Source organism: Cetorhinus maximus, chromosome 24 (genome assembly GCF_964194155.1).
Source record: "Cetorhinus maximus chromosome 24, sCetMax3.hap1.1, whole genome shotgun sequence".
Taxonomy (NCBI): domain Eukaryota; kingdom Metazoa; phylum Chordata; class Chondrichthyes; order Lamniformes; family Cetorhinidae; genus Cetorhinus; species Cetorhinus maximus.
Genome location: NC_135902.1, coordinates 27,302,916 through 27,324,219, shown reverse-complemented (window position 1 = coordinate 27,324,219; position 21,304 = coordinate 27,302,916). Strand labels below are relative to the sequence as shown.

Sequence of the window (21,304 nt, the reverse complement as noted above, 5' to 3'; positions counted from 1 at the left end):
AATACCTCTGACGGTGCTAGCAATCTGATTTTATGCACTTCCATTATGCGCAAAAGAACCAGCAAAAAAAATTCTTTCCTATTTTTTTTTCACAAACTTCTTTTGGGATAGGGGCATTGCTAACATGGCTGGCATTTCTTATCTCTAGCTGCCCTGAGAAGGTGGAGGTGGACTCTCTTCTTAAACTCCAAGTAGTTCTTTGATACAACTGAGCAGCTTGCTAAGACACTTCAGGGGGCTGTTACATCTATGTGTGACTGGAGCCACATACAGACCCAACCTGGTAATGGCGGCAAGTTTCCTTCCCTAATGAGTATGACAATAATTTCAGCTGGAAAAGAAAACTGGGTAGTTTGTATAATAGGTGTCTGACCTGCACACCAGTGGTTGTACTTCAGTGGCAAAATTGAAAATTACCCCCAGAAAGTCCTCAACCAAATCTCACTTCATCCATGGTAGGCCATGCTTGCTCACAGAGTTAGTCCACTTAACCACATGCCCTGCTCCCAACTGAGCCCAGAACAATCCAGCGTACTGTTCCTTAACAGACCCTAGGCCACCCAAATGTTGAATATGGAAAAACTATACAGCAAAATGTCCATATAAAATTGTTAAGCAATAGTTTATTCTTTGAAATGGACTCCCAAGCAATGGGTACAATAAACCATATGTGGCGAATATAGGGACTTGTACACGTGTTGCTATAGATTTAGTCCTTGCTTGGCTCAATTGCTGACACTGACTTTGGAGTCAGAATGTATGGGAATATTCAATGTATGTGATTCAAAGTCACACTCCATGACTTGAAAGTGTAATCAAAATTTAAACTTCAGTACTGAGGTAATGCAGCAATATCAAGAGGTGCTGCCCATCAGATGAAATATGAAACCAAGACTGTGTCTGCCTGATGCAATGATCAGCAATTTAAGAGTTAAGGAAAGCGTTACTACAGGGTACTGAAGGTGGTGGTCACGGAAATATTGGATGCGTTGGTTCTCATCTTCCAAAATTCTGTAGATTCTGGAACAGTCCCAGCAGATTGGAGAGTGACAAATGTAACCCCACTGTTTAAAAAAAAAAGAGGGAGGGAGAAAACAGGGAATTACAGATCAGTTAGCCTAACATCAGTAGTAGGGAAAATGCTGGAGTCTATTATAAAGGATGTGATAACAAGACACTTAGAAAATATCAACAGGATTAGACACAGCATGGGTTTAAGAGAGGGAAATCATGTTTGACAAACCTATTGGAGTTTTTTTTGAGGACGTAACTAGCAGAATAGATAAGGGAGAACTAGCAGATGTGGTGTATTTGGATTTTCAGAAAGCTTTTGATAAAGTCCCACATGAGGGGTTAGTGCGTAAAATTAAAGCACATGGAATTGGGGGTAATATATTGGCATGGATTGAGAATTGGTTAGCAGACAGGAAACAGAGTAGAAATAAATGGGTCTTTTTCGGAGTGGCAGGCAGTGACCAGTGGGGTACCGCAGGGATCAGTGCTTGGGTCCCAGCTATTCACAATATATATCAATGATTTGGGTGAGGGAACCAAATGTAATATTTCCAAGTTTGCTGATAACATGAAACTTGGTGAGAATGTGAGTGATGGGGAGGGTGTTAAGAGGCTTCGAGGAAATTTAGATAGGTTGAGAGAGTGGGAAAATACAAGGCAGATGCAGCACAACACGGATAAATGTGAAGTTATTCACTTTGGTAAGAAAAACAGAATGGCGGAGTGTTATTTAAAAGATGATAGATTGGGAAATGTTGATGTACAAAGGGACTGGGGTGTCCTTGTACACCAATCACTGAAAGTAAGCATGCAGGTGCAGCAAGCAGTTAAGAAGGCAAATGCTATGTCGGCCTTCATTGTGAGGGGACTTGAATACAGGAGCAAGGATGTCTTACTGCAGCTGTACACGGCCTTGGTGAGACCACACCTGGAGTTGTGTGCACAGTTTTGGTCTCCTTAGCTAAGAACAGATATATATTTTCCATAGAGGGAATACAGTGGAAGTTCACCAGACTGATCCCTGGGAGGGCAGGATTGCTGTATGGAGAGAGATTGGGCCAACTAGGCCTGTATTCGCTGGAGTTTAGAAGAACGAGTGGGGATCTCATTGAAATGTATAAAATTCTGACAGGACTGGACAGATTTGATACAGGGATGATGTTTCCTCTGGCAGGGGGTGGGGAGCGGTTTAGAACAAGGGGTCACAGTCTCAGGACACGGGGTAGACAATTTAGGACTGAGATGAGGAGAAACCTCTTCACTCAGAGGGTGGTGAACCTGTGGAATTCTCTACCACAGAAGGCTATGGAGGCCAAGTTACTCAATATATTTAAGAAGGGAACAGATTTCTGGACTCTAAAGGTGTCAAGGGGTATGGGGAGAGAGCGGGAGTACAGTATTGAAATAGAGGATCAGCCATGATCACACTAAGTGGCGGAGCAGGCCAGAGGGACCCAATGACCTACTCCTGCTATTTTCTGTTACAATTAACAATGGTGTTCAAAGTATATCTTGAAAAAATAAATGTATACACATTTGCACAAGCGCATTTGGTTTTGACACTTAATATTTATCCAACCTAATCACTTACGTTGGCTAAGTGGCAATTGGCAAGTTTCACTTATTGCCTTATTCGGTGTCCTAGAAGGCACACAGCCAAAAAAAATGTTGCCTGTTATTATGCCAAGGTCATCAAAAGCGAAGTAACTTATTAAATATTCACTTCAACAAAAGCAACAATTAAAAATAAGTGCAAATTCAACACACAACCCCAATGGTGTTCCTGACTATGCAATTTCCTGCTCTTTTACTGATCAGAGCTTGTCAGTACATATTAAAAGGTCAGTGATGACGTATGAGACTGTTTCACTCGAGTTTGAAGTCTAGTTTGTATGCCTTCTACAATAGAACCAGGGTCATAACTGAGCACCTCGGACACTGCACCCACCTAGGTCATGTTGTGGTTTGCCAAATTTCCAGCTATTGCAGATTATCTGAGCGGTTTACTGTGTATTACAAGATCACCAAAACGTGCGAAACTCAGCTGCTTTCAAGTTTGGCTAAATAAACAAGCTGTGAACCGTAAGGTGTTGGAGGAATCCCTATTATGTGCCTAGGGAAACGCTGCACATTCAAAAACTGATTATCTCCCCATTTCCTGCGCTTTCAAATAGTTTGCCTGTTATATTGCACACAAAGGCCACATACAACAATTATCTGTTAACTGGAGTATCCTGCAGGGAAGTTTGTATTTGGACGAAAAATGTCAGAGCAAGAGCAGGATACTAAGGAATGACAAACGAGAATGCTGCTGCAAAGGATTAAATAGCATTAGTCCCCCACCCCCCCACTGGTTTGATACGTTTCACAGAAACATTAGGCTAAGGCTAGAGTTCTAAAGAGATTTGAGTTCTTGGTTTAAAGAAAAGGTCTACAGTTGAACATTATATTTAACACTACAGACACGAAACAACGGCAGAAATTTGATTTAGTTTGGTTAATTTCTGATCCGAGTGATATTATACGGGTGAACTTAGAAGTAAACAGAATCCACGTATAATTATAACTGTCAACAGGAGTTAAACAAAGCACAAAAGACATTACATTCCTTACTGCCTTGCAAGTCACTTTTGCTTTCCGTGTGTCCAATGTATAAATCACAAACACAGGTATCAATTAGAATAGAGTCACAAACCTTCAAAATCTGATATAATTCCCTCCAATTGGTCATTTACTGATATGTCAGACATCTTCCCAAAATACTTTCGACCCTGATTTAGTCTCACTCCAGATACAGATCCCAAAAACAACTTGCAATACAATCCCAGCAGCTTTTGTTTTTGAGCTGAGAGAATGTTTTGTCTTCAGTACTTACTAAAAACAACTTTTTGGACTTTAGTGAGGGTTGACTGCATTGAACTACGCAAAGCCAACCAAAGGCAAAAGCATGCAGGATGAATGGATAGGACCCACCCTCCTCACAGATGCAAGCAGAGAACGGGTCAGGAATTTAACTGGCTGAATGAGCCGCCTATCAAAAGGCTGTGAATTGTGGTACATCACTGAGACGGAAAAGCAGCAGCTTGGGGGCAGTGCTGTGTAGCTGTAAATGAAGCTAAATTATTCTTGTTGGTACAAATGCTTAAAAGGAGCTTTCAGGTCTGATTTAAGATGTAGAACAGAGTTGCAGCTTTAAAAAGATATTTTACCTGTAGCAACAGAGCATAAATGTACGATTTCTGACTTAAATATCCTGCAGCTGCAAACATTTCTTCCCTTAATTAAAAGTTTACTTTCTTGTACAGTATTGCAGTGAACAACCAATATTTTGAGGCTGCAAAGGGCATTCAGGCCTCAAAGAGTTAAAGCTGAAAATTATATTTATCCACATTAGTCACATCCTATTGACCTCAAATCATGACCATAATAAATGAGAAAGAAGAATACATCCGTTCCTTCAGTGTTACTTAGAAGTGCATAATCTAATAACCATTGCTTTACAAGGAAGAACAAGATTTTTTTGAACTGATAAAATGTATTTACTCTACATGGGGGAAAAAAGCTGCATTGCTGAGGTGAATGTTGAAATTTGCTAAATCTCCCATAAACCAGTGGTTAGTCTGGTCCCACACATTGAACAGACGCCACAAATAATTATGCAAATTTATATAAAATACAATAGGCTGATTAAAGTGCACATTGCAGTTTAATCCCATTAATTTAATAATAGCTTGGTAGTATCTTAAATGTATGTTAATGCTCTGTTGCCAATGTTATTCATTTGCATAATTCAATTAGAATCACAAGATCATTCAAAATACAGCTTCAATGGAAGCATGGCCTGATGATTATGTGGGTATGGTCTGGGAGATGCTCATTGTCCTGACCTGTAACATACGACTATTCACAGAGTAATGACCAAAACCAATAACATCTTGCCTCCTGGGCTGATACGAATGCATCTCTATGATCAAAACAACAAAGCAGAGACATTTGGCAAGAGGCATGGAAAACAAAGCAAGCCAGGCCAAGCATTGCTTTCCTGAGTACTCCTGCTTAATTTAGTGAAAATATTATGCAGCTGTATAGGTAGTTTCCAAAGTTGTATATGTATCTTTTAGCCAAAGTATCTTTTGTGTAGATGTATTCTTTGTGTAGGAGGCTGATAGCTTTCATATTTATATATTTTTGTTGTGCGTTTCTCCTTTTGTAACTTTATCTTTAATCAGTTATCTCTTACCTTCAGCTTTCCTGCAGGGCAAATGGGTTTGCAAAGTCATGAAAGGGCAATTTCTGGTTGCAGAATATCTTTCTGGTCTTTTCTGCCGACCAGATGATATTTCTGAATGACTCAGACTTGCTACTGAGCTATACCTGATCAACTATTCACAAAGCAACCAAGTTTATTTGTGCAAATGTGAAGCATTTCCAAATTATTATGGGGAATGTAGTTTTTTTTTAAAATCGACTTCCATGGGAAGCTGCTTAAAACCTGCTCAAAATGGCAGTGGGAGGAGCTAGGATCTTCCAGTCAGCACATCCATCTAGCTGCTACTATATTTCTTCAGTCCAAGATAGAAGAACACATCTCAGAGCATGGTGACAGCAATGGAGACATCGATGAAAAAAAATTGGTGTTATTGAGGGAATCACAGAGTGAAGACACTTTTGAAAGGAGCTCATACACAAAAAAAATCAGTGGGAGGAGGCGGCACACTGGAGAAAGGTAACAATGGCCATGCCTGGTTTCCAGTCCCTGTCCTTACCCTAAACAAAAACAGAATTACCTGGAAAAACTCAGCAGGTCTGGCAGCATCGGTGGAGAAGAAATCAGTTAACGTTTCGAGTCTTCATGACCCTTCGGCAGAACTGAGTATAGTTAGGAGAAAGGTGAAATATAAGCTGGTCTAAGGTGGGGGGGGCGGGGGGAGAGAGAAGTTGAGGGTGTGGTGATTGTGGAGATAAGCAAGCAGTGATAGGAGCAGATAATCAAAAGATGTCACAGACAAAAGGATCAAAGAGGTGTTGAAGGTGGTGATATTGTCTAAGAAAAGTGCTAATTAAGAATGGAAGACAGGATACTCAAGGTACAGCTCTAGTGGGGGTGGGGTGGAAAGACTAACAAAGTTTTAGTTTTAGATTTAAAAATAATGGAAATAGGTGGGAAAAGAAGAATCTATATAAATTATTGGAAAAAAAAGGGAGGGGGGAGAAACGGGGTGGGGATGGGGGGAGGGGGAGTTTAAGATCTAAAGTTGTTGAATTCAATATTCAGCCCGGAAGGCTGTAAAGTGCCTAGTCGGAAGATGAGGTGCTGTTCCTCCAGTTTGCGTTGGGCTTCACTGGAACAATGCAGCAAGCCAAGGACAGACATGTGGGCAAGAGAACAGGGTGGAGTGTTAAAATGGTAAGCGACAGGGAGGTCTGGGTCTTTCTTGCGGACAGACCGCAGGTGTTCTGCAAAGCGGTCGCCCAGTTTGCGTTTGGTCTCTCCAATGTAGAGGAGACCGCATTGGGAGCAACGAATGCAGTAGACTAAGTTAGGGGAAATGCAAGTGAAATGCTGCTTCACTTGAAAGGAGTGTTTGGGCCCTTGGACGGTGAGGAGAGAGGAAGTGAAGGGGCAGGTGTTGCATCTTCTGCGTGGACATGGGGAGGTGCCGTAGGTGGGGGTTGAGGAGTAGGGGGTGATGGAGGAGTGGACCAGGGTGTCCCGGAGGGAACGATCCCTACGGAATGCCGTCAGGGGGGGTGAAGGGAAGATGTGTTTGGTGGTGGCATCATGCTGGAGTTGGCGGAAATGGCGGAGGATGATCCTTTGAATGCGGAGGCTGGTGGGGTGATAAGTGAGGACAAGGGGGACCCTATCATGTTTCTGGGAAGGAGGAGAAGGCGTGAGGGAGGATGCGCGGGATATGGGCCGGACACTGTTGAGGGCCCTGTTTCCGCCTGTCCTTACCCTGCCTGTTTGACTGTCTCGAGGACCTGCAGAGAGGCCAGCAGCGGGAGTTATGGAAACGCCATTTTCTCCGATACTGAGCAGCATCGGGGCTTCATGAAAAAGAGCCAAAGCTTCAAGTTAGTTCCTTTCTTTAAGCAGTAGGTCCAGTAGCAGACGCCATTCTCCTAAGGCAGGAGGTGCAGGAACCCACTGCGGGTTTTTAGTCCATTAATAAAGTCTTTAACACTTATTTTAGCCCAAAATAAAACTTAGTAATTGAACAAATATGTTTTAACCAGTGGTCACAACTGACCTGGGGAAACTGATTGAATTATTTCTAACTGACCTATATCAACTAGACACATCTCATTCTTGTAGACACAGGGTGCTGAAGCCTAAGCTAATCCATGGTCAATGTTTTGGGTGGTCAGGATGAAAAACTTTCTGTAAATCAAAGCTGATCTTACTTTAGATCAAGCAGTCCAGAATGCGAGGCGGGCCAAGCTTGGAGAATTTAATTGGGCTATAATTTGGTGAAACTCTGAGGCTTCACAGACTCCGTAGACTGGGTAGGCCCACAGATAGTAGGCCCGCCCACAAGAAAGCCCACCAAACCAAGCGAAATGGTGGGAAATTCCACGCTTACAGCCATTTTGAGATGCTTGCGTTGTGTGAAAACGCAGCATAGATGCCAAGACTGGCTATCAGGGGGCACAGAATGCTCCCAGTGCAGCAAAACTAAACATTTCAAGGGTTTCTGTAAATCCAACAATTTTAATCAAAGTCTAAGACAAGAAAGTATTTATGAAACACATTCCATCCGATTAATGGAAAGCGAAGAAAAAGGTGAAATTACAAATTCCTAGAGGAAGTTGATAGCCTTAGTCCAAACTATTGATCAGTTACAGTCCAAGTTCGAGGCTCGATACCACTTTTAAAATTGATACTGGAGCTGCTGTTAACATATTAGCAGATGACCTCAACTGGCTTTAGCCGATGACCCTCCATCAGACATCAAATTACAAGGTCCAGGAGGCACAGAACTTCCAATTAAAGGCAGGATTATTGCTCCTCTTAGTTACAAGGGGCGACAGATCGTTGATTCTCTCTATGTTCTTCACAATCAATGTACATCCTTATTGAGTGGCAATGTTGTCATACTCCTAGAAATCCTAGGAAAACCAAATGATGCTCATCATTGTCTTTCATGCAACAGTCTTTAACCTTTTGTTTAGAAGCAGTGGAAATTCAGCCTTCAGAAGTTGAGGATGGTTATACACTCAGCAGTAAGTTTCTTTCTTTCACAGAGACACCATCCACTGGAGCCCAGGCAGAGATTGAGGTTATGAATCTCTAGGTTCAGAGCTGGAGGATACAGAAGGCCCTGCAGCAGATGGTGACCATCCCCATGAAGACCTCCCAGATGTGAATTCGTTCTTCCTCGAGAGTGACAAGGAAGAATGCCTTGCAGCACGGAGTGATCTCTTGGAGATTGAAGTCCTAGAGAACGATTTGTCTTTCCAGTTGATGGACACACCACTTGAAGTCTCTGTTGTCTTTTTAGAGGTGTCAACTGTGTTTCTAATGGCTGAGCAGCATTCAGATCTTAATTCCACTGAATCTATAAATGTATTGCCTAACCTATTTCCTATTGTCCATGAGGAATCTTCCACAGAAAATATCTTGCCTGAGTCCAGTTGAGAGTACATAGAGGATCACACTCCCAAAGAGCTAGTAAGTTCCAGGGGTGAAAGCCAATTGACACCCATACTTCAGGCCCAGCTGAAAGTCTTCTTCCCTCCGGAGCTGGGGGTCAGCACAGAAGCTGCAGCAGAATCTCCAGCACTTCTGAAGCTGCAGAATCCTGTACAGACATGGTGTCCCTGAACTGATTGTTTGCAAGATGTTCATCTCATTGCAGAAGATGGGGCTGTCTTGTCTCCATATCCTCAGCAATTCTTCCCATTGCCCACAGTGGAACAACCTTGTGCAGAGAGAAGTGTGGCTCTCTTGCCACTGCCTACAAAAAGTGAGACAGTCCTCCTGAAATATCATTGGAAAATCATCTCTTCTTTTTCTGACAGTCTTACAGGAATTTGACTCTCTTTTCCTTCATCATCTAAGTTCATTGAAATCTTGGATCTTCAATGCCTTTTCACTCTTTGATACAGCAGTGGATGATACAGCTGTGATCATCTTCCCTGGAGCTGAAGATCATTCTTCTTCTGAAGCTCTTTTCCTGGGTGCTTTGAGGGAGCAACCAGTTCCACAGAGTGCCCTGAGTACTTCTCTTCTAGTCCTAGAGGGTCCATGGTTTGATGCTCTCCAGTTTTGTCTCTTGGATCAGTCTTTCATTGAAAAGTCTTTGTTGAAAAGACTTTGTTGCCCTTGCAGTTCAGTCATCCTGCAACCTACACTCTGCTTCCCAGCAATGCTGACAGCTGCTGTTTGTGCTTGCACTGTGATTTAACTAAGGTGTGATTGACAAGATCATTAAAAAGAGAAAAAGTAACATACATTTTTAAAATCTCTTGCATGTATATTAATTAGTTATAGCAGTAGAGAATGTTTTATCCAGTCTTCCATTAAGACAGAAATAGGTGGCCTAGCCAGCAACATGCATATCCATGAATTATTATTTCTTTAATTTTTAAAATTTTAAAAATAAAGTACAAATGCCTTTCTATTTAACATTATTCAAGTACTGCCTTGGTCAACGTGTGGAACAATAATATCTCCTAATATCTAAAGAATACAATGCCATTTATTGTAAAGTTAAAAAGTGGAAAAAAACCAGAGTCCAGAATATTAATGAGCACACTCATTGTCTGAAAATGTTATTGTACTCCCAATTTTTTACTATTCCTTTCTGCACTCTCCTCTTTATAGACTACCCTAACACTGCAGCATATGAAGACCATATGAAAGCAATTGTCTGTTAACTAATCATCCCTCTTTTACAATTTTAACAAGATCAAGGATGTAATTTTTAGATACTGCCCAGATTTGTTTTGCATTTCCCAGTCCAAATCAGCATGATCCCACAATACAATTACATTATTTTTTATTTAATTCAACTAGGTGTTTTCTTTACTTTATTCAGTGATGGGATGTGGGCATCACTGGCTCAGCCAGCATTATTGCCCATCCCTAATTGCCCTTGAGAAGATGATGGTGAGTTGCCTACTTGAACCGCTGTAGTCCATGTGGTGTAGGTACACCCATAATGTTGTTAGGGAGGGAGTTCCAGGATTTTGACCCAGTGACAGTGAAGAAATGGTGATGTATTTCTAAGTCAGGAAGGTAAGTGGCTTGGAGGGGAACTTCCAGGTGGTGGGTGTTCCCATGTGTCTGCTGCCCTTGTCCTTCTAGATGGCAGTGGTTGTGGGTTTGGAAAGTGCTGTCTAAGGAGCCTTGGTGAGTTCCTGCAGTGCATCTTGTAGATGGCACACACTGCTGCCACTGTTCGTCGGTGGTGGAGGGAGTGAATGTTTGTGGATGGGGTGCCAATCAAGTGAGCTGCTTTGTCCTGGATGGTGTCAAGCTTCTTGAGTGTTGCCTGGATGAGTGCAGCTCCAGCAAGTGGAGAATATTCCATCATAATCCTGACTTGTGCCTTGTAAGTGGTGGACATGCTTTGGGGAGTCAGGAGGAGAGCTACTTGCTGCACGATTCCTAGCTTCTGACCTGCTTTTGTAGCCACAGTATTTCTATGGCTAGTCCAGTTCAGTTTCTGGTCAACGGTAGCCCCCAGGACATTGATAGTGGGGATTCAGCTATGATAATGCCGCTTTATGTCAGGGGATGATGGCTAAATTCTCTCTTGTTGGAGATTGTCATTGCCTGGCACTTGTGTAGCATGAATGTTACTTGCCATTTGTCAGCCCAAGCCTGATAATTGTCCAGTTCTTGCTGCACTTGGTCATGGACTGCTTCAGTATCTGAGGAGTCGCGAATGGTGCTGAACATTGTACAATTGTCAGCGAACGTCCCCACTTCTGACCTTATGATGAAGGAAGGTCATTGGTGAAGCAGCTGAAGACGAGTACATTACCCTGAGGAACTCCTGCAGTGACATCCTGGAACTGAGATGATTGACCTCCAACAATCACAACCATCTTCCATTGTGCTAGGTATGACTCCAACCAGCGGAGTCTGATTCCCATTGACTCCAGTTTTGCTAGGGCTCCTTGATGCCACACTCGGTCAAATGCTGCCTTGATGTCAAGGACAGTCACTCTCACCTCACCTCGGGAGTTCAGTTCTTTTGTCCATGTTTGAAGTAAGGCTTTAATGAGGTCAGGAGCTGAGTGGCCCTGGCGGAAACCAAACTGAGCATCAGTGAGCAGGTTCTTGCTAAACAAGTGGCGCTCGATAGTACTGCTGATGACCTCTACCATTTACAGATGATCGAGAGTAGACTGAGGGGGCAGTAATTGGCCAGGTTGGATTTGTCCTGCTTTGTGTACAGGACATACCTGGGCAATTTTCCACATAGCAGTATAGATGCCAGTGTTGTAGCTAACGAAATACTTCCCCACTTAACAACCATTGCCATGATTAAACACACCCCAGATAGAAATTGCTTGGGCTAGGCGGAGAATAAATTTTATTTTAATTCTACCACAAGCAGAACATCTTAACCTCCAACTTCAAATCAACAACTCCCAATTCATTCTGACATGGCCTATGCTGGTTTCTAATTGAGATTGCCAATAAATACCATTACATTGGCAGCAAAAGGTTGGGGTGAGCCTGTCCAAATTAATTTTGTTCAGTGGAATTGAGCATGGTTACTGGAAACACATTAGATCAAGATCAAGATAATAGGACAGTCATTTCCGAGGTTTGGCTTGATCAGAATTCTATCTACATAAGAGATGATCTTATTGGTTTGCTCCCTTATGTGTGACTTTGAGATGGGGTTGTTGTTAGTTTGTGATCTCATTCTGAATTAACCTATTTGTATCTCATTGGACAATTACAATTTAGCCTACAGATATAATCACTCACAGGTTTGTTGTTGGATGGACTATATCTTGGTTAATCTTTCAATTAACAGTGAGAACTGGGTCACACTATAAAATAGAAGAACAGGAATAGGACATACTACTTGATCCTGTTCCACTAGTCAGTTAGATCGTGTCTAAGGTCTGCTACAACTCTATTTACTCATCTTTGGTCCAAAGCTCTTGGTATCCTTACCTGACAAAATCTAATCTATCGATCTCAGTCTGGAACATTTTAATTAATTAACCCAGCATCCACAACCTTTTGAGGGAGAAAGTTAGATTTCTACTACCTTTTCTGTGGTAAAAATGCTTCCTCACAGTCATTCTTAAATGGTCTATCTCTAATTTTATAAAGCCACCTTGTTCTGGGTTCTCCCACCAGAGGAAGTAAAAGGTTTTGATCCAAAAAAATTATGATTTTAATTACCTCGATTAGGACCATTGTTCATCCTTCTAAACTCAAGTTTTTTTTTCTATTCTTTCATGGAATGTGGGTGTTGCCTGTAAGGCCAGCATTTCTGGCCCATCTCAAACTGAGTGGCTTGCTAGGCCATTTCACAGGGCAGTTAAGAGTCAGCCACATTGCTGTGGGGTCTGAAGTCATATGTAGGCCACACTGGGTAATAACAGCAAATTTCCTTCCTTAAAGAACATCAGTGAACCAAATGGGTTTTTATGACAATCGATGACGGTTTCATGGTCACAATTACTGAGACTAGTTTTCAATTCCAGATTTTATTAACTGAATTTAAATTCCACCAGCTGCAGTGTTGCAATTTGAAATCATGTCCCCACAGCATTAGCCTGGATCTCGGGATTAAAAGTCCATTGACATTACCACTACACCACTCTCTCCTCAAGTGAATGCAAGTCAAGTTTAAGCAACCCGTCCTCATGATTTCACCAGTTAGGCCTCTGTATCATTCTGGTGAACGTGCTATCGATTATACATCTCTCCTGACATCTGATGCTGACAAAAGAATGCAGTACTCCAGATGGGGTTTAATCAAGCTTTATGCAACTGAAGTAAAACCTTGAACAGAAACAAAAATACCTGGAAAAACTCAGCAGGTCTGACAGCATCTGCGGAGAGGGATACAGTTGACGTTTCGAGTCCGTATGACCCTTCATCATAACTAAGACACATAGGAATGAGATGAAATATAAGCTGGTAGAGGGTGGTGGGACAGGTAGATTTCCAGTATCCGCAGTATTTTGCTTTTATTGAAGTAAAACCTTCTCGCTTTTGAATTCCAACCTTGTTGAGATAAAGGCTAACATTCCATGAGACTGTGTACTGAGAGTTGAGCTGACTATCCAGGGGTTGGTCCAATATACACAGGCATGGGCCCATAGCATTTTGAATCCCATATTGTTCTCTGTGCCTCATAGAAATAACCAAAACATAGGAATAACTAAAACAGATGAATGCAGGGTTAGGAGCTGCCCGTGTCTAAACACACTTTTTTGGTCACAACCACTTGATAACTACTAATGCACTGTGGCTGGAAGAGAATCTCAAGTACAAAACTTGTGAACCTTCCAGCAAATATGATCCATCCAGGAGAATAAAAACGTGACAAAATGGTTTGCACCAAGAATCTGTTCAGTTATTATCCGAACTACTATTGCATTATCCAGATCTGTCAATAAAGTCCACCACACACATGCTAGTATAAATTACATGACAATATAAGTAGCTAATAACTAAAACAGACTTAACCCAGGTATTCCAGTGGAGAAACCCACGTATCGCAGGAAATGCCTGAATACATTTCCGGTGTAATTTCATTCCTGTATCCTGTGTCACACTGAACTGATTTCATTTCAAACTACACAGGAGTCTATCTAGAATCAGACATGACAATATACTGTGCAGCATCTTCAGAAAATAGTCAGTTTGAACATATTTGGAAAATGAAACAACTTGTGTGATGTAAATGACAGCTGGGATGACGCTACAAAGGCAATCAGCATGCTCAATTCAACTTAACTACTTAAAAAAAAACTGAAAGGAGTGCTGTCTACGTATATATGGTTTCAAACTAGCAGATTTTGCCTTTGGCATTGCTCACACAAGCCCCATGAAACTGTTTTAGTAGGACGGGATTCTATGCCATGTGAAGCACAACGTGTTTGTTATTATTGTTGCCAGCTTTGATTCTTAACATCACAAAGTCGAAAGTTGTTGGGTTAACAAATCAGCATTTAATTTTTGTTTGTTGATGGAAATATACAGGTTGCAAAATATGTAATTTTCAAATTTTGGTTTAAAAGTGCATGGCATTAATTTACAGGTTTTTCTGTCTTCTCCACCACTCCAAAAGAATTGTTTTCGCATCTGTAGCAAAGTGTAGTATCTGGTGTGAAGAACAAAAAGCTCACCAAACACACCTTTTGTGTTACTACTTACAGTATGAAAGGGTGTCAACATTATATCATGCACAGCGTGTTATTTTGCTGTTAAAATGGATTTCCTTTAAACAGTAAAGTCTGATTCCGTTCATAATTGAAGTCAATGTATGGGCTGCTGCTGTTAATTTTCATCTAATAGACTCAAGGCAGTTTTAGAGACGACAGGCAGTCTGGCAGAATTTTAACCCCCTTCCCACCCATCATCTAGCAGAAACCAGGAAGCTCACTCACCCACCTGCCATCTGGCCGAATGCAGATTTTAAATTGTAGGCATCCGCCCAATGCTTACAATCTTGTTAAGAAATGGATCCAGGTCCAAGAGGCCGAGAAGGGCAGGCCTTTTTTTTTTAAGAAGTCCGATTCCTTGTGAGCCAGGAGTCCTTCTCTGGAATCTAAAAGAAAACTTTGGCCTTTTCCTACCTCAGTTTACTCCCCTCCCCACCACAAATGCAATCCTCTGTGGACCCTCCCATCCCCCACCATTTAATGTCAGTGAGGGAGGGGCAGTCACTATTTACCTTTGTGTTGGAGGTGGTTCCTTTGAGTTCCAGCAAAACCCTGTTCCCACTAGCCGGCCAGGGAGTAATTCCTACCAAGTTTGGGCAGAAGTCTAAACTTTGAAATGGAAACATAACCCACGAGCTAAAATTTCTCAAGGCCTCATGTGGCAACAGCATGGGTGCTTACAGCTTACTCAGCCCCCTCTAAAGCACCAATCCCACTCACCTGTAAAATACCCCTTCTGGCTCTGGCACTGGTTGTTTCTGGAGACTGCCTTCAGTTATGTACTTTTTGCGTAGAAAGCCAAGTGCAGCAGAAAAGTACAACAGACAGTAAATGTTCACCAAATATAACACCTTTGAAGTGTGATTTTTATGCTAATTCTTGTTAGTATGCCTCAGAACCCAATGGGAAGACCATAAGAAATATTGATGAGGATACATGAACACAAACAAGATGTGAACAGGAAACAAAAATTTAAATCTGCTCCAGATGAAAAAAAAACTAACTGAACCATTTGGACTAGCATCAAACTATTTAATTTCCACAAGCTATCTGTGGGTAATCTAACATATACTGACCAACATCTCTTTCACTTCACTTTCTTGACTCACTGCATTTGTTCTCAAGTAATGCCAGCATCTAGGTAATCTTTCTCAACGGTGATCTGCAAGCTATTTTGCAGTACAAAATTACAGAGAACACCAAATTAAATGGACAGGAATAAACCCCAAAGACATTGAGAATTTTGGCTTTTTGGAAACATCCATTTAATGAAACACAAAAATGTGATTTTACAGTAAAGCCTGCCATATCTTATTACTCATGTTTAAACTAAACAATTCAAAACATCAGCTCTCAGAGAACGTTCAGCTACTGAGGTTTGCAACAAAATTTCTCAAAATAGCCTCAACTCTTTCATGGAATTCTCAACCCCTGTGGTTTCAGTGTTATAGAATCATAGAATGTTTACGGCATAAAAGGAGGCTGCTTGGCCCATCGGGTGTGCACCAGCCGAAAGACAAGCCACCCAGCCTAATCCCACTTTCCAGCATTTTGTCCGTAGCCCTGCCGGTTACGGCACTTGGAGGTGCATATCCAGACACCTTGTAAATGAGTTGAGGGTTTCTGCCTCTACTACCCTTTCAGGCAGAGAGTTCCGGACCCTCACAACTCACTGAGTGAACATATTTTTCTTCATCTCCCCTCTTTCTACCAATCACTTTAAATCTATGTTATAAAGAACTTTACAGCATATTTAATATAGCTCTATCAATATTATAAAATTTAAAAGGTTCACTCTCTGAAAATGATGCCATACTTTCTAGTTGGTGTAGAATGGTTAGCTAAAGGTCAGAAAAATCAGTTGGATATCTATTTCACTGGATCCTCTTTTAGAGCTTAGTCAGAGCTCTATCTTTTGGCTCGTCCATTAGATTTCACACACATTGTGCAATAACTTCATTTTAATGAAGAAACTGATGAAAATAGCAACATAATTTTCAAAGTTTGAGTGTGTACAGGCAGGGTTGTAGGGGTCAGCTGGAGTGCAGGGGAGGGAAAGGGAAAAGATGAAGAAAAGATAGGACGAGAGATAGGTATTAGTCCTGAACCAGCTGGGACAGGCCTTCAACTGGACTTTCTTCCACTTCGATCATGCTCTCAACCCTTATATCTTTGCCTTTTAAAATTGACTCAGGAGCTTTAAATAGCTGGGTACTTCTCCCATGAGACCATACTCCCACCTTCTATCCACCAGAAATTTCTCCTACAGATGTTGAGCATGCAAGATGATAAAAGGAGCAAATGAAAGGCCTGGCCAAGTGTCCATCCTGTGTGCTCGTAGGTGTGGAAATAATTGAACATGCATTTTATGTCTTGAGTAAATGAGTTCATTGGCCAACCGAGCTCTAACTACAAGCCTTCCTATGTTCTCATCAATTTCTGCTTGCAATCAATAATGGGGAGAGACTGATGTAAGACAAAACAGTGATGGTTTTTTGAGACATAGGGCAGAGCACCAGATCATACGTGCTCACTCAGAAACCTCCAGAACTATACTTCCCGTTCCCAGTTGCCCGCGCTGTACAGTGATTCATCAGTGCTGTCACATGTTCAGTACACTTGCATTTTCTTAAAGGGACAGGGTACCTCACTTTACTACATCCCTCCCCCTTTACTTAAAAAAAGTACAGCTAACAAGCTTAAAACGCATTAACCATTTACACAATAACTATTTACAGATCAAGTCTCTCAGGAAGCCTTCTTTGGCGGCTGGTGTTTCCGAGACCTCCTTTTCAGGAGCAGTTGCCCACTATGTCCCTCAGTGGATGATTTCACCATCTTCCGGGTGTAGTCACGTTCACTCCTGCTGCCGCTCCCCTCCAAGCTGAAACAGATAAAGGGCAACAAGCACAAAACAATACAGCGATGAGCGACGTGATGTGTGAGGAGAAAAAGTAAAAAGGGAAAAAAAAATGTTGTTTTTCTTTCCGAGGACTGTCAATAATTTCCCTTTTTCTTCTTGTGTTTTCTTTTCTTGGAAGCACTGACCATATCTCTGTCTTCTCTTTAATTTTGCTGTTGGCTGGACGAGACTCAGGCGCGAGCTGAAAGTGATTGAGCTCAGCAGTTGGGTTTTCTGACAGCTCTTCTGTGCATTCAGGGCCTTCTAGCTTTAAAACTTCAGGGCTTTTACGCAGCTGCTGCTTCAGCTTTTCCAATTCTTTCCTAATTTCATTAATAATTTCCTGGAGAATCGCATATTGTTGCCCCTTTTCAGCTAATTTGTTCCTCAACTTGGCCAGAGACAGGCTTAACTCTTCCTTTTCTTCTTCATATCTTTATCATGGCACAAATTGGGAGCTCATTGAATTTTGTAGTGCATAAAAATCCTTTAATAGATTTTCCATTTCCTTTCGAAGGATGCTGACTTCAGCTTGAACTCTGTCCTGGTGTAACACTTCCACGGGCTTCTCCTGTTGGGTCTTTGCGTATTCATTTTTTCTTGCAGCAACACTTCTAGTTTTGAATTGGGAACTTAGCGGGCCCTCAAGATTTATCTCTCCCAGCCAGTTCCTTCCGAGGAGACTCAGTCCCCTGCATAACAGTACAAATAGGGTTAATTTTGCAGACTGTTCCTCATACTGCACCTTGACGTGACATTCCTCTTCCACATTTATTTCTTCACCCATGTATGTCCTCAGCTTTGTATCCGGAACTTCTAACTTCAAAGGATGAGTTCCTTTACTCAGATATCTAAATGTATGCTCTCCAATGACGGACATTGACACTCCCATATTAACTTCCATCTTAATGGGTTGTCCATTAACTGTAATGACTACTTGGATTGGCTCGGTTCTACCCACTTTGAGGTTATATAATGAATGGATGTCTGATTCTATTTCTTCTGGCTCTTCCATGAGGCATATTTCATGATTTTTCCTTCTGCCTTTATAGTGTTGTTTTAGCCTTTCCCTGCAGTGCTGTCTAATGTGGCCATAGCGGTGGCAGAAAAAGCACTCGACTCACTGGAGGCCTGGATGTATTTCTCTCATTCATTTTGTGGGTTTTCACTGCAGTACTGTTGTTTTTCAATGGTCTGGAGGTAGAGTGTGTTTCCCGTCTTTCCGTGGAGTCCGAAGTTTTTGCTCCTTTTGTTGCCAGGTTGTCCTGCTTGACTAGGTGGACGGCGCCATTTTGTGTATCTTTTATAACTTCGGAATTTCTAACAGCACTCTCCATTGCAGTAGTTAATTCTAATGCCTTAATGAAGTCTAGACTAGGTTCAGCCAGCAAACGCCTTTGGATAGTGTCATCTCCAATCCCGCATATCAGCCGGTCTCTCAATATATCACCAATGGATGTTCCGAATTCAGATTTCTCAATTAATATCTTTAAAATGGCCACACAGTCAGCTATTGTCTCCTCTGGAAGCTTGTTCCTTGAATTGAACTTGAAGCGCTGCATAGTAATGGAGGGCTTTGGTCTCAGGTGGCTCTGCACAATTTTTATTAACTCATCGAAAGTCTTCGAGTCTGGGGCGCTAGGTGACATAAGGCTTGGAGCAGCCCGTACGTTTTGCTCCCGCATGAGGACTAAAGAATCACCCCTTTCTTCCCCTCCTCCACATCGTCGTTAGTGATAAAAAAAAAGAACGTTCAACATACTGAGACCAGTCATCTGAAATGGGGTCGAATGGATCGACATGCCCGAACTGCGGCATTGTGAATGACTTCCAGGGGACTGCACTTCTGACAGGCTTTCCAGGTAATGATGAATTTAGGTGTTTGGCTTACCGCAGAGTTGCGCTTTCCCTAGAATGTATCATAATTTTCTGTCCATAGCCATTTTCATGTATTTATCAATTTAAATGTATCACCACCTAAAGAGCAGTCATGTTTTTTACTCTGTCTCTGCAGCTGTTGGCTTTTCTCTGCTGGGCTTTGCGCTGTTTTTGAGTTTTGGTGGGATTCCCACAATCGCGATTGTACAGGGTTTTAAAAAAAATTTAAACTGCAGCACTACTTTCTGCTCCGATTGCGTGCTGTCACCTATTTTACAAGTAAGTACAGATGCTCTTCCCAATGCTTTTCTCATTCATCTTGAAATTTATTTTCTTAATCCCATCCTCGACGCCACTTTTATGTCTTGAGTAAATGAGTTCGCTGGCCAACCGAACTCTAACTGCACGCCTTCCTATGTTCTCATCAGTTGCTGCTTGCAATCAATAATGGGTGAAACTGATGTAAGACTAAACAGTGATGGTTTATTGAGACATAGCTCAGAGCACCAGATCATACGTGCTCACTCAGAAACCTCCAGAACTAGACTTCCCATTCCTAGTTGCTCATGCTGTACAATGATTCGTCAGTGCTGTCACATGATCAGTACACTTGCATTCTCTTAAAGGGACAGGGCACCTCACTTTACCACAATGCACATAGCTTTTCATGAAAGATTGTCGTTGGAGAACATTTTTATAGCTGTATGCGAGAGAAGGGTTTCAATTTTAAACTTCTGTATGGGCATTCATGTGAAACTATGAAAGAGGTTTAAGGTTCTCCAAGGATTTTACAAGTGTCTGCAGTCAAGGTGCAATTAGACATTGAGAGGCAACACTTGGCATTTTGCCCATGTACTTGGTGTAGGGAAATGCTGCCAAGGCGACCTTGGAATATTTTCTCAGGCTGGCATGTTCTTGGTCATCTACTTCCAAATTATTTCCTTTATTACCTCTAATGCAATCTATACTCTTCTCTTGGAGTGTCTCACACTGCAACCTGCCTTTCACATTGTACCCAAAGCCATAACAGTACAGCTTTATCTGTGAACAAGGTATTAGTGGCTGCTATTGCTATAGTAATGTGAGAAGAGGTACATGTATACCTTACACCCACCAGTGAGATTTAAATTTAGGCTATTTTAATGAACCATTCCATCTTGCAATGGTTTCACCACATCCTACATGTTGACCTTACATCGTCTATTAAATAGAAGCTGTGGTTTTCTGCACATTCTCGAGTTGGGTTTAAATTCAGTGCTAACAGATTAAATTTATCTACAAAATCTACAGAAGACATGTACAGAACACACAAATCTGCATCAATAGCAGGCAATCTATGCACATAGAGACAAACTGAGCTTCATGTTGGAATATGCATGTCCATTTCTATATAACACAAAATTTGAATTGATGTATAGTACCATATCACCGAGTTTCCTACATCCTGGGATCACCATTAACGAGAAGCTGAGCTGGACCGGTTCCATTTACATTGTGGCATTGTGGGTAGAAGAACAGGGCAAAATCTGAATGCTGTGCTTTGAATGGTTTACCTCCTGACCTCTCAAAGCCTTTCCATTATTTAAAAGACTCAAGTTAGGAGTGTAATGGAATGCTCTATGCTTGCTTGGATAGGTACCGCCTTAACACTCAAGAAGCTCAACACCATCCAGGACAAAGCATTCCTGCCTGGCTGGCAGTCACTACTGAACTTGATATCCACACTGCACCATAATACACACTGTAACTACAATGGAGTAATGTATAGGACGGTAGTGTATAGTGTGTTATGCACTACGGCAACTTACTACATTTTTCTTCAGCACCTTCTAACCCTATGACCCCCATCAGTGAGAAGGGCAAGAGCATCTTTGACATGGGAGTATCATCAGGGTCAACTTCACCTTCAAGTCTCCAGCCATCCTAACTTAAACAGATTTTATTGTTTTTCATTGTCACTTAGTCAAAAGCCTGGAATTCCCTGCATAACACTTATTGTGGGAGCCCGATTAGATCAAGCATTGCAGTTGTTTAAGGAAATAACCCACGACCGCTCTCTCAGGGCAACTAGGGATTGGTAGCAAATATGATCTTAGCAGTGTTGCCTCCAACTCTAGAAAAAGATTGACAAAAAGT

General features: G+C 41.8%; 1 protein-coding gene across 6 annotated transcripts in view; it reads right to left on the bottom strand.

The window, feature by feature from the left end:
* LOC144699737 (neuronal-specific septin-3-like) overlaps positions 1-21,304 on the bottom strand; it is a 264,727-nt gene that overhangs the window by 131,223 nt on the left and 112,200 nt on the right. Inside the window, exon 1 of one of the 6 annotated variants that reach the window (XM_078570916.1) lies at positions 3,890-4,015. The exons of 4 other annotated variants lie outside the window; for them this stretch is intronic. In XM_078570916.1, the coding sequence (XP_078427042.1) occupies positions 3,890-3,929 (40 nt within the window). In that variant the 5' untranslated portion in view covers positions 3,930-4,015. Of the gene's footprint in view, positions 1-3,709; positions 4,016-21,304 lie in introns of those variants that run through there. One more of the 6 variants, XM_078570914.1, reaches the window with a different exon arrangement.